This window comes from Bubalus kerabau, chromosome 5, assembly GCF_029407905.1.
Source record: "Bubalus kerabau isolate K-KA32 ecotype Philippines breed swamp buffalo chromosome 5, PCC_UOA_SB_1v2, whole genome shotgun sequence".
Classification (NCBI taxonomy): domain Eukaryota; kingdom Metazoa; phylum Chordata; class Mammalia; order Artiodactyla; family Bovidae; genus Bubalus; species Bubalus kerabau.
The window spans coordinates 101,895,077-101,908,187 of NC_073628.1; the positions used below are offsets into that span (position 1 = coordinate 101,895,077).

Below are 13,111 nucleotides of genomic sequence, written 5' to 3' on the forward strand. Positions count from 1 at the left end.
TGGGCTCACCTGCAGCTCACCTTCTTGGTGCCATGACCAGGGTTTTGATGGAGGGCGGAGGAGACTGTGGGGACCTCTTGTTTCTGTCCCAAGCAGCTCTGGTCTCTGGGACGACACATTCCTTTGCCAGGTCCCGCAGGGACCCTGGTGGGCAAATGATGCAGTCTTCAGCACCTGCTCCCGCTCAACTCCCTCGCCAGCCGCCCAGCCAGCCTCCTTTCTCATTTCCTCTTGGGCTCCAGCTGCTGAGTTATCGATTCCCTGAGCTGCCTATTCAGAGCCTGAAAAATTGAAATAGATTTTCCATGGCGCCACTGAGGTTACAGCCGGGCTGCAAGCCCCATCTCTCTGTTTGGATGTGGATAGAGGAGGGCCCCGGGTGAGGCCATCTGCCTCTAGGCCCCCACCTTCCCTGCTCAGCCTGGTGGGAAAGACTGCTGGGGGCGGGTCATTACTCCCCAGGTGGATAACTGTCCTGTGGCCAGCTCCATAAAAACACAGCATCACCTCTACTGGCCACAGAAGTGGGGGAGGTCTTGAGTGGTGTCAGTGTGGGGGTATAGTGGGCAACCTGGAGGCTGGCTGCTGGGGGAAGGTCTCTTTGCTCTAGCCCACCCCTCCAGGGCCCAGGTATGGACTGCAGGTAGGTGGGTGTGCCCTTGGTTGCCCTGGTGGCCCTGGGGGTCTGTGGCTTTACTGGGGACAGCTCCTTTCTGGGGAGAGGGATGAGACAGGGCTGTTTCCAAGATGGCAGTGCAGTGGCTAGGACCGGGACCAGACCAGGGTTATGCTCTGGCCTCCCCTGCTACTTCCTGTGCAGCTTTAAGCAAAGATGTCACCTTTCTGAGCCTCAGTTTTCTTGTTGGAAAAGAGGTGACAGCAGAAACGATCCTTTCCTTACCAGGTTGCTGTGAAGCTGAGTGAAAGCATGGTGGTAAGTGAGCGAGCCATGTTGCTTTTCAGGGCCTGGCGTGAGGAAGAAGATCAAAGGCTCCAAGGATGTGAAGAAAAAGGGCAAAGGGAGAAAGGTGACTGGGCTCAAGTTCCGCTTTGGAGGGGTCGGCAGCAAGAGGAAGAAGGGGTCCTCGGTGAGTGCGAGTGTGAGCGTGAGTGTGTGTGGAGTGCACACCATGCAAGGACTGGATGACTGAAAAGCAGGCTGTCAGTTCATTCTCCTGTACCAGGCAGGGGGCAGGTCCCATTCCCCTTCCCCACTCTCTCTTCCTATGCTACATGACTGCCTGCTGGGCCTGTGCCCCCACCTGACTGGTGAGGGGGTCAGCCTGGATCCTTGCAAGGGTCCCTGGAGTGTGGCTTCTGGGTGGTCCATGCCTCCAGCTCTTTCTCCTGCCCACCCTGCTGAGCTGGAGGCTCAGTCCCAGCTCCCTTGGCCCTAGCTGCCTCTCTATCTGGGCAGCAGGCGGGAGAGTCCTAGTGGGGCCTGGATGCCCAGGTCTGCTAGGAGAGTGGGCCCAGGAAGGAGGCCTGCATGTAGGGGCAGGCAGGGCTCCAGCCCTTCAAGGGCAGCTCTGGCACTCGGTTCAGAATGACCCTAAGTCCGTGTCTGAGCCTTTGAGCCCTCTTTCTCTGGGGATGGGGGACATTCATCCCTCCCTCCTGCTCCCATAGGTTACCTGCTTCCCTCAAACTCTCAGCCCTGCAGAGGGGCAGGGATGGAAGCCATCTCTTTGTCCTTTGGAAGAAGCAAGTGACAGGTCTCAAGTGTAGCTGCTGTGGAGGGGAGCATGGAGCAGCAGGTGTCCCCATTCAGCTTAGCTTTCGAGCTGGGACTAAGGTGCTCGGCCCTCTGCTCCACTTTGGTACACCCTGCTCTGGAGCTGCTCACAGTCTGGAAGGGTTTACGGGCATGTACTGGGAGAGAGCCAATGACATGCAAATGGAATAAGCCGGACCTAGCACACAGGCTGTGCAACAGGTCTCATTAGGGAGAGATCTGGGAAGGCTCCTTGGGGGAGGTGTCCCTAGGGCTTCCCCTTGAGGGATGTGTAGGAGTTTGGCAGGGTGGAGGGCAGGGCCTGGGAGAGTTATGAGGGCTGGAGAGCAGGGCTTGGGGAGGGTGGCAGGCCATCAGCCTGGACCAGTGGGCTAGGGGATGTTCTAGCTGGGTGGCAAGATGAGATGAACTGCAGACAGCACCCTGTATCTGAAGCTTCCATGGTACCCTGCCACACCCTACCCTCTGCCCAGGCCTGAGAAGCCTCGAAACGAGCCCCTTGGGCCAGCTCTGGGCTCATAGGGCCCTCCCCTGCCCCTGCAGAGCGAGGAGGATGAGAGAGAGGAGTCGGACTTCGACAGTGCCAGCATCCACAGCTCCTCCATGCGCTCTGAGTGCTCTGCTGCCCTGGGAAAGAAGAGCAAGAGGAGGCGCAAGAAGAAGAGAAGTAAGACTTCCTGTTTGTAGGGTTCCTGTGGGCATCACGTGGATGTGGGGTGCAGAGCCCCCTTTGGGGAGCAGGGAAGGGCATCCTCAGGCCTCAGCCAGGCCAGGCAGGTCCCCTGTGTTTCCTCAGCCACTCTCACCTATGCGTTTAGGAGAGGGGGTCCTGTCTCAGTGGGTCCACATCTATTAGGGACCCATAATGTGAGTCGCCCCAGGGCATTTGCATGGCAGAGGGGCACAGGAGAAGGAACTGTCTCTTAACCACATCCACCGTCCACCCATTCAGTCATCCACCCTCTACTCATCTATCCCCCCACCCCCAGCCTTCCCACCCCCCCTCCCTCTTTCCATATCTCGGTCCTTCCTCCCTCCCCTTTATCCATCCGGCCATTCATCTTTCTGTCCATCCACATACCTTTCTGCTTCCATTCCTCCTTCCTCCCTCCCCTCCTTCTTTCCTTTTGCTTGTCTTCAATCCATGTCTTCACCCCTTTACATTTTTTCTTTTCTTTCTGGCTGCACATAGTCATAGTGAAAGTCACTTATTTGTGTCCAACTCTGCGACCCCATGGACTATACAGTCCCTGGAATTCTCCAGGCCAGAATACTGGAGTGAGTAGCCTTTTCCTTCTCCGCGGGATCTTCCCAACCTAGGGAACGAACCCAGGTCTCCTGCACTGCGGGTGGATTCTTTACCAGCTGAGCCACCAGGAAAGCCCAAGAATACTGGAGCGGTACCTTATCGCTTCTCCAGCTGATCTTCCTGACCCAGGAATCCAACCGGGGTCTCCTGCATTGCAGGCTATCAGGGAAGTCCTGCACAATGGCTTGTTCTTAGTTTCCTGATTAGGGACTGAACGAGAGCCCTAGTCAGTGAAAGTGCAGAGTCCTAACCACTGGATCCCCAGGAATTTTCCCTCTTTACTCTTCAATCATTCTGTTCACCCTGTCTGTCCATCGCCATCCATTCATCCATCTATTGAGTGCCAGGACAGCCTGTGGTGGAGATTGGTTGTGCACGGGGAGTGGGGACACGGCCCTCCATGACTGCCTCTGCCCCCTCCCCAGTCGATGATGGCGATGGCTATGAGACGGACCACCAGGACTACTGTGAGGTGTGCCAGCAGGGTGGGGAGATCATTCTGTGTGACACCTGCCCGAGGGCCTACCACCTCGTCTGTCTGGACCCCGAGCTGGAGAAAGCTCCTGAGGGCAAGTGGAGCTGTCCCCACTGTGTAAGCCCTTGGCAGACGCCGGGGGTGGGGGTTTTGTCAGTCCTGGTCTTCCAGACCCCTGCATGGTCTTCTCCGGGCAGAACACGGTGGGGTTGCGAGTGTGAGGGAGGGAGCTGCACCATGGTGGAGGGGGCGTCATGGCCCAGGGTGCCTCCACCTGGACTCCCCCGCTTCCAGGAGAAGGAAGGGATCCAATGGGAGCCGAAGGACGACGACGACGACGAGGACGAGGGCGGCTGCGAGGAGGAGGAGGACGACCACATGGAGTTCTGCCGCGTGTGCAAGGACGGCGGCGAGCTGCTCTGCTGCGACGCCTGCCCCTCTTCCTACCACCTGCACTGCCTCAACCCGCCGCTGCCCGAGATCCCAAACGGTGAATGGCTCTGCCCGCGCTGTACTGTGAGTGTTACGCCGGCCCGCGCCGAACGCCCCGCCCCCGACAAGTCTAGGTCCCTCCTGCGGCAAGGCCCCGCTCACAAAGGTCCCACCCATCAAGGCCCCGCCTCTATCAATCCAGGCCACGCCCACCATGGCCTTCGCCCAGGCAGCTCCATTCCCCTCCAGCCCCCACCCATCTAGGCCCCGCCCCAGCAGGCCCTGGCCACCAAGGCTCCGCCTCCGTTGGCCACCCACCAGCTCTGAGCTCCCAGCCTGCTAAGGCCTCGACCCGCCCCCGCCCGCCCAGGTCCCGCCCACAAGGCGTCTCCCCATTCTGGCCCCGCCCCATTGTCCATCTGCTCAGTCCCAAGCCCTCTCCAGTCGCCTCGAGTCCCGCCCGTAGCCTCACCTAGGCCTGCGCCGCTTCTCAATTCCCTTTAAACTCGCTGGAAACAGCTATGAAAAGAAAGGTGGTCATAAACCTGCCACTGCCCATAAACAGCCACTGTTTACTGGGCGTCTCTCTAATGCTTACTGAGTTTTCAAGTACCAGGCCTTTGTTATTTTCATTTTTAGATGAGAAAACTGAGGCTCAGGGAGATAAAGTGATTTGCCCAAGGTCACACAAGGTCTCTTGGGCTGGAGCCTCGGTTTCAGCAGGGAGAGGAGAGCACCCCTCCAGTCATTATAGGTGTTTGAAGGTGTCCATGCTCTGAGATGTCCCCAGCCCACCCCCAGTGCTGGATACTCCACCCTGTGGGCTGGGCCAGCCCTTGGTCACCCCATGTGCATCTGGGCTTCCGTTGTGTGTATGTGTGTATGTGTGTGCATGCGTGTGTGTGCAGACACACATTGCCTCATCTGCCCGCACGGCATGGGCAGGCTCCTGAGGACAGGGTGGTGTCTTGGAGTCACTGTGGTGCTGTCTGACTTGGGGAGCAGAGCAGCCTGTTGGAGGGAGCCTCGGGGTGGGGACCTGAAGCTAAGCCCTGAACTTGGGGACCTTCCTCTGTCCACAGTGTCCCCCACTGAAGGGCAAAGTCCAGCGGATCCTGCACTGGCGGTGGACAGAGCCCCCAGCCCCCTTCATGGTGGGGCTGCCGGGGCCTGACGTGGACCCTGGTATACCCCCGCCCAAGCCCCTGGAGGGCATCCCAGAGAGAGAGTTTTTCGTCAAGTGGGCTGGGCTCTCCTACTGGCACTGCTCCTGGGTGAAGGAGCTCCAGGTGAGGTACCTGGGCAGGTGCGGCTGTGCTTAGGACATGAGGTGCTCTGGCCAGCTCCTTGAGTGAGAGACATTGTTGGGCGCTGGGGAGGGGGAGGAAGAAGGTGAGGATTGTTCTGCCTGGAACTCAGGCTGGGGGCTGGGGGGCTGGGGGAGGAGCTGGGTTGGGGGACACCGGGGGTCATGGCCATCTGCCTTCCTTAACCTCTGTCCCCTCCGTGAGCAGCTGGAGCTCTACCACACAGTGATGTATCGCAACTACCAAAGAAAGAACGACATGGATGAGCCGCCGCCCTTTGACTATGGCTCTGGCGACGAGGACGGCAAGAGCGAGAAGAGGAAGAACAAGGACCCTCTCTATGCCAAGATGGAGGAGCGCTTCTACCGCTACGGCATCAAGCCCGAGTGGATGATGATCCACCGCATCCTAAACCACAGGTGTGTGCCCGGCACATGAGCTGCGCTGGACACGCGGCCCCTTCAGTCTGTTAAATGGGCACAGGACCACATACAGGTGTGGTGGGGGCAGGAGGGGAGGCTGAGGACACACACTGTGGGTGATTTGACCATCCAGCTGGAGGGGTTTTCATGCACATGGGTACATGTATGCACCCGTGTTTACACTTGCATATGCACATGTTACACTCATGGTAGAACAGTTCCTGCTGCTAAGTCACTTCAGTCGTGTCCGACTCTGTGCGACCCCATAGACGGCAGCCTATCAGGCTCCCCCGTCCCTGGGATTCTCCAGGCAAGAGTACTGGGGTGGAGTGCCATTGCCTTCTCCGGAACACAAAGTGGAAAGTGAAAGCGAAGTCATTCAGTAGTGTCCGACCCTTAGCGACCCCATGGACTGCAGCCTACCAGGCTCCTCCATGCATGGGATTTTCCAGGCAAGAGTACTGGAGTGGAGTGCCATTGCCTTCTCCGGAACAGTTCCTAAGTCATATGTATAAAAGGGCAACTTGACGAATGGCCTGTGAAGCTTGCAGACGGGACACTTGGGGGGCTGGGACCCTTGTGCTCCTAGGCCTCTGCTTGATACCTGCGGGAGGGTCCGGGGGACCACAATGGGCCTGAGCTGTGGGTGTGGGTACACGTTTGCTCCTCTTGATAACACAGCTATCACCACTGAGTGCCATATACCCAAGAGGTAGGCCTTCTACCTCTGCCTTTGTGTTTGTGGACACCATCAAGGTTAAGTCACTTGCCCAAAATCACACAGCCAATAGGCAGGGGTGCTTGGATTGGAACCCAGTTCTTCCCTGATGGCAGGACTTGTTTTCTTGGCCAGTATTCCAAGTTCCAGTGCCCTCGATAGCCCTTCACTGAGCAATACAAAATTCCCTATGTAACAGTGGTCAGAGGCTGCAGAGACCAGACAAAAAGACCAAGGCAGAAGGCCTCCAAGAGTTTGGCTTTGGTTTGGTGGGCAGTGGGAGCTCTTGCTGATTCTTGAGCTCAGGTGCCTGAGAACCAGCGGTGGCTGACAGGCGGGCACAGGGTAGGGTCCATGGAGGCTCTGTCTCAGAGCAACTTGGGGTCCAACAGACCACATGTGTCCTGAAGGCAGGAGCTGGGTAGACCAGAGCTTCAGAACCTGAGTCTTTCACTCGGATCCCAACCCTGGCTCCCATTTTCTGGGCTCTGAGCCTCTGTGTTAATTTTTTATTTATTGATTTGAGTGTGCTGGGACTTTAGCTGTGGCATGTGTAATCTTACTTGCACATGTGTGTGACCTAGTTCCCCAGATCAGATCAGATCAGTCGCTCACTTGTGTCCAACTCTTTGCGACCCCATGAATCGCAGCACGCCAGACCTCCCTGTCCATCACCAACTCCCGGAGTTCACTGAGACTTGCGTCCATCGAGTCAGTGATGCCATCCAGCCATCTCATCCCCTGTCGTCCCCTTCTCCTCTTGCCCCCAATCCCTCCCAGCATGAGTCTTTTCCAATGAGTCAACTCTCCGCATGAGGTGGCCAAAGTACTGGAGTTTCAGCTTTAGCATCATTCCCTGCAAAGAAATCCCAGGGCTGATCTCCTTCAGAATGGACTGGTTGGATCTCCTTGCAGTCCAAGGGACTCTCAAGAGTCTTCTCCAACACCACAGTTCAAAAGCATCAATTCTTCGGCACTCAGCCTTCTTCACAGTCCAACTCTCACATCCATACATGACCACAGGAAAAACCATAGCCTTGACTAGACGGACCTTTGTTGGCAAAGTAATATCTCTGCTTTTGAATATGCTCTCTAGGTTGGTCATAACTTTCCTTCCAAGGAGTAAGCGTCTTTTAATTTCATGGCTGCAGTCACCATCTGCAGTGATTTTGGAGCCCAGAAAAATAAAGTCTGACACTGTTTCCACTGTTTCCCCATCTATTTCCCATGAAGTGATGGGACCGGATGCCATGATCTTCGTTTTCTGAATGTTGAGCTTTAAGCCAACTTTTTCACTCTCCACTTTCACTTTCATCAAGAGGCTTTTGAGTTCCTCTTCACTTTCTGCCATAAGGGTGGTGTCATCTGCATATCTGAGGTTATTGATATTTCTCCCAGCAATCTTGATTCCAGCTTGTGTTTCTTCCAGTCCAGCGTTTCTCATGATGTACTCTGCATATAAGTTAAATAAGCAGGGTGACAATATATAGCCTTGATGTACTCCTTTTCCTATTTGGAACCAGTCTGTTGTTCCATGTCCAGTTCTAACTGTTGCTTCCTGACCTGCACACAAATTTCTCAAGAGGCAGATCAGGTGTTCTGGTATTCCCATCTCTTTCAGAATTTTCCACAGTTTATTGTGATCCACACGGTCAAAGGCTTTGGCATAGTCAATAAAGCAGAAATAGATGTTTTTCTGGAACTCTCTTGCTTTTTCCATGATCCAGCGGATGTTGGCAATTTGATCTCTGGTTCCTCTGCCTTTTCTAAAACCAGCTTGAACATCAGTAAGTTCACAGTTCACGTATTGCTGAAGCCTGGCTTGGAGAATTTTGAGCATTACTTTACTAGCGTGTGAGATGAGTGCAATTGTGCGGTAGTTTGAGCATTCTTTGGTATTGCCTTTCTTTGGGCTTGGAATGAAAACTGACCTTTTCCAGTGCTGTGGCCACTGCTGAGTTTTCCAAATTTGCTGGCATATTGAGTGCAGCACTTTCACAGCATCATCTTTCAGGATTTGAAGGAGCTCAACTGGAATTCCATCACCTCCACTAGCTTTGTTCGTAGTGATGTTTTCTAAGGCCCACTTGATTTCACATTCCAGGATGTCTGGCTCTAGGTCAGTGATCACACGATTGTGATTATCTGGGTCATGAAGATCTTTTTTGTACAGTTCTTCTGTGTATTCTTGCCATCTCTTCTTAATATCTTCTGCTTCTATTAGGTCCATACCATTTCTGTCCTTTATCGAGCCCATCTTTGCATGAAATGTTCCTTTGATATCTCTGATTTTCTTGAAGAGATCTCTAGTCTTTCCCATTCTTTTGTATTCCTCTATTCCTTTGCATTGATCACTGAAGAAGGCTTTCTTATCTCTTCTTGCTATTCTTTGGAACTCTGCATTCAGATGTTTATATCTTTCCTTTTCTCCTTTGCTTTTCGCTTCTCTTCTTTTCACAGCTATTTGTAAGGCCTCCCCAGACAGCCATTTTGCTTCTTTGCATTTCTTTTCCACGGGGATGGTCTTGATCCCTGTCTCCTGTACAATGTCACGAACCTCATTCCATAGCTCATCAGGCACTCTATCTATCAGATCTAGGCCCTTAACTCTATTTCTCACTTCCACTGTATAATCATAAGGGATTTGATTTAGGTCATACCTGAATGGTCTAGTGGTTTTCCCTACTTTCTTCAATTTAAGTCTGAATTTGGCAATAAGGAGTTCATGGTCTGAGCCGCAGTCAGCTCCTGGTCTTGTTTTTGCTGACTGTATAGAGCTTCTCCATCTTTGGCTGCAAAGAATATAGTCAATCTGATTTCGGTGTTGACCATCTGGTGATGTCCATGTATAGAGTCTTCTCTTGTGTTGTTGGAAGAGGGTGTTTGTTATGACCAGTGCATTTTCTTGGCAAAACTCTTTTAGTCTTTGCCCTGCTTCATTCCGTATTCCAAGGCCAAATTTGCCTGTTACTCCAGGTGTTTCTTGACTTCCTACTTTTGCATTCCAGTCCCCTATAATGAAAAGGACATCTTTTTTGGGTGTTAGTTCTAAAAGGTCTTATAGGTCTTCATAGAACTGTTCAGCTTCAGATTCTTCAGCGTTACTGGTTGGGGCATAGACTTGGATTACTGTGATATTGAATGGTTTGCCTTGGAAATGAACAGAGATCATTCTGTCATTTAGGGATCAAACCTGTCCCCGCTGGTTGGGGAACTAGAAGTCTTGGGAGTGTGGAGTCTTAGCACCTGGACAACTAGGGAAGTCCCCTGTGCCTCTGTGTTTCTATTGCGAAACGGGACCCTACCCTATGCCCGCCTGTCAGCCACCGCTGGTTCTCAGGCACCTGAACTCAACAATCAGCAACCAACCCCACAGGCTGCTGTGGGGGCTCAAGGAGGTTGCCAGTGCCTGATAACAGGGCCATCAGGAAGCAGTGGTGGGGAGTGTGGGAGAATTTGAAAAAACCACCCCCTTGATTATGAAATGCCTCCTCCTCCCATCCCCTGCCCTCACTGACAGTGACTTGAGGCCCCTCCACCGCTGAACTGATCCACAATTTTTTACCTTTATTAAATTGCATTTTCAAAACATAAATGCTGATTTTTCTCCCTGCCTCCAAAGTGGGGCAGGTGAATTTCCTCCAAATATATTACCTGAACAGGGTCTGAATAACAACCGCTCATTTATTAAAGAAAAAAAAAAATCCATTGGTTTCTATGGTGACTGGGTCCCCAGGCCTAGCCACTGCCGTCTGGGGGAGCCCTGGCGCCCTCGCCCTGCAGTGCTGCCGGCTTGGTTGCTCAGTGCACTTGTGTTGGGTGGGAGGTCCTTAGGAGCTGTATTCAAGCTGCAGTGTGTGACAGGCTTCTCTGGCGCACCCTCTCTGTGCTGCTGGCTGGGCCGTCAGGTCCCCGGGGGTCTTTGGGAGAGGACAACCCATTGGAGGAATCACATCCTTCTCTACTTAGTGGGGATGGGCCCTGGACTGGGATGGGCACCCCTCCAGTCTTCGGGAGTTCTTTTTTCCTTTTCAAACTTTTTATTTTGTACTGGGGGTAGAGCCAGTTAATAATGTTGTGACAGTTTCAGGTGAACATCTTAGAGACTCGATCTTACATAGACATGTATCCATTCTCCCCCAAACTCCCCTCTCATCTAGGCTGCCACATAACATTGAGCAGAGTTCCCTGTGCTGTACAGCAGGTCCTTGTTGGCTATCTATTTTAAATATAGCGATTTGTACATGTCCATCCTGAACTCCCTATAACTTGAGAGTTTTTAAAAGAAGCTTAATATTTTGGGTGCGCTGGGTCTTTGTGGCTGTGCTTGGGCTTTCTCTGGTTGCGGCGGGTGGGGGCTGCTGTCTGGTTTGGGTGTGCTGGCTTCTCGTGGTGCTGGATTCTTTTGTTTCGGGGCATGAGCTCTAGGGCGCGTGGGTTCAGCAGTTGCAGCACACAGGCTTAGTTGCCCCATGGCATATGGAATCTTCTCGGATCAGGGAAGGAACCCACGTCCCCTGCACTGGTAGGTGGATTCTCAACCATTAGGTCACCAGGGAAGTTTCTCCTTGGGACTTCTTAAGCAAAAAAATAAAGGTCTATGGTCAGGGGAGAACCATCTGACTCAGCAGTCTAGAATTCTAGAGGAGTCCTCATGATGGAATGGGACTCACAGCCACAGAGGATGGGGAGGACACTGGATTTGCTCCACTGATAGCCTGGGGGACCCAGATATCCCTCTGCTTTGCCACTCACCCCGTGCCCTCCTACCTCCTTCCCACTAGCTGTGTGGCCCTTGGGAGTCCCTGCCTGGTGCTGTCCTCCTGGCTGGGGCTCCCAGGAGACCCGTGAGGGAGAGAAGCTTTGCATCCTGATAGGTGCCCTCCGTGATGCCCGGATGACCCACCCTCTTCCATCTGTTTACCGTGTTGCAGCTTCGATAAAAAGGGGGACGTACATTACCTAATCAAGTGGAAAGATCTGCCCTACGACCAGTGCACCTGGGAGATTGATGAAATTGACATCCCCTACTACGACAGCCTGAAGCAGGCCTACTGGGGCCACAGGTGCGCCACGCTGGGGCCCCTGGGTGGAGCCTTCTGCCTTCCCAATGGCCTGAGCTCTGCTCTCTCATCCTGCCCTCTTTCCCAGGGAGCTGATGCTGGGAGAGGACACCAGGTTGCCCAAAAGGCTGGTCAAGAAGGGCAAGAAGCTGAAGGATGACAAACAGGAGAAGCCCCCGGACACACCCATTGTGGATGTGAGCGGGAAGGGGTCACAGGGTGGGGTTGCCACCCAGGCTGGGCCTCAGAGGAGGGCAAGGTCTCTGGAGAACTCTGCCGTGGGTCTGTGCACCTGGAGCCGTGCCCATCTGGGAGGGGGTGCTGCGGCTCAGCCCACTCCTGCCAGGTACCTGGTGGGACAGGGATGAGGGAACCCAGCCTTCCCCACAGGGGAGGCTCACACCCTGGGGTCCTGGTCCCCAGTGTCCTGTAGAGTGGAAGCTCCCAGGGGACAGCGATTTGAAGGATGGGTCGGGTCTCGGTGCACAAACTGGGGAGCAGATAGTCTCTTCTCAGAGCAGTTTATGAACTTGTGTTCTTTTAGATGAGTGAATTCCAAATATTCCTTTATTTACTTATTTATTTGGCTGTACTGAGTGGCATGTGGGATCTTAAATTCTCCAACTAGCAATCGAACCCGTGCTTCCTGCAGTGGAATCGTGGAGTCTTAACCACTGGATCACCAGAGAAGTCTCTGTAATTCCAAGTTTTTAAATCAAAAAGTGCCCCTCACTTCAGGAGTACAGCAGCTGATTTGCTAATTACACACCATTCTTATCAGTTCAGGGGGAGGAGACCCAGGACTTACCTGGGAGCTTTGAGCCTACTGGGGAGTGGAAGGTTGGCTTTTATTCCTTTAGCAAACCTCTCTGGGATGTTTGCTAGTACCTGGCCCTGGGAGGCAAAGCCCTACCCACCTGTTCCATGAAGTGCTCACCTTCCAGGGGCTCATGGAAGGTCCAAACAGAAATGGGGATTTGGCTTGGGTCTGAGATGCAGGGTAAGGTGAGTGGGTCTGATAGATCAGGGGGACTTCATGGGGATGCCAGCCTTGAGCTGTAGACTAAGAGACGCAAAGAGGGTGATGTTTGGGATCAGGCACCCTGGGCAAGCATCAAATGGATGTTGACTCAGTGCCTGCTGTGTCCGAATAGGACCAGTATGGTGAGCACAAGCTGGGCTCAAAATCAGAGAATGCAACAATTGGGAAACTGCCCTGATAAATGTATGGGGCCACCCTGGGAGAGCATGTGGGAACACCTAAGCCAAGCCTGGAGTCAGGGAAGACTTCCTGGAGGCAGAGGCATTCCATCTGAGGCCTGAAGGATGAATAAGTTAGCAGGGACAAGAGGAGTGGGAAGAGTATTCCAGGCATAAAGAATCATCCAGGCAAGGTTGGTGGACCTTGGTGGCCCAGGATCCAGGGTATGTCTGAACCTCTGCTTTTTCTGCAGCCCACGGTCAAGTTTGACAAACAACCGTGGTACATTGACTCCACGGGTGGCACGCTGCACCCGTACCAGCTGGAGGGCCTTAACTGGCTGCGCTTCTCCTGGGCCCAGGGCACCGACACCATCCTGGCCGACGAGATGGGTCTGGGCAAGACTGTGCAGACCATCGTCTTCCTCTACTCCCTGTACAAGGAGGTTC

General features: G+C 53.7%; 1 protein-coding gene across 1 annotated transcript in view; it reads left to right on the forward strand.

The window, feature by feature from the left end:
• CHD5 (chromodomain helicase DNA binding protein 5) overlaps positions 1 to 13,111 on the forward strand; it is a 68,249-nt gene that overhangs the window by 22,675 nt on the left and 32,463 nt on the right. The window contains exons 6-14 of the mRNA XM_055583608.1: positions 964 to 1,088; positions 2,279 to 2,402; positions 3,470 to 3,636; positions 3,814 to 4,035; positions 5,034 to 5,240; positions 5,466 to 5,677; positions 11,333 to 11,464; positions 11,550 to 11,658; positions 12,916 to 13,107. Coding sequence (XP_055439583.1) covers positions 964 to 1,088; positions 2,279 to 2,402; positions 3,470 to 3,636; positions 3,814 to 4,035; positions 5,034 to 5,240; positions 5,466 to 5,677; positions 11,333 to 11,464; positions 11,550 to 11,658; positions 12,916 to 13,107 — 1,490 coding nt within the window. The remainder of the gene's footprint in view (positions 1 to 963; positions 1,089 to 2,278; positions 2,403 to 3,469; positions 3,637 to 3,813; positions 4,036 to 5,033; positions 5,241 to 5,465; positions 5,678 to 11,332; positions 11,465 to 11,549; positions 11,659 to 12,915; positions 13,108 to 13,111) is intronic.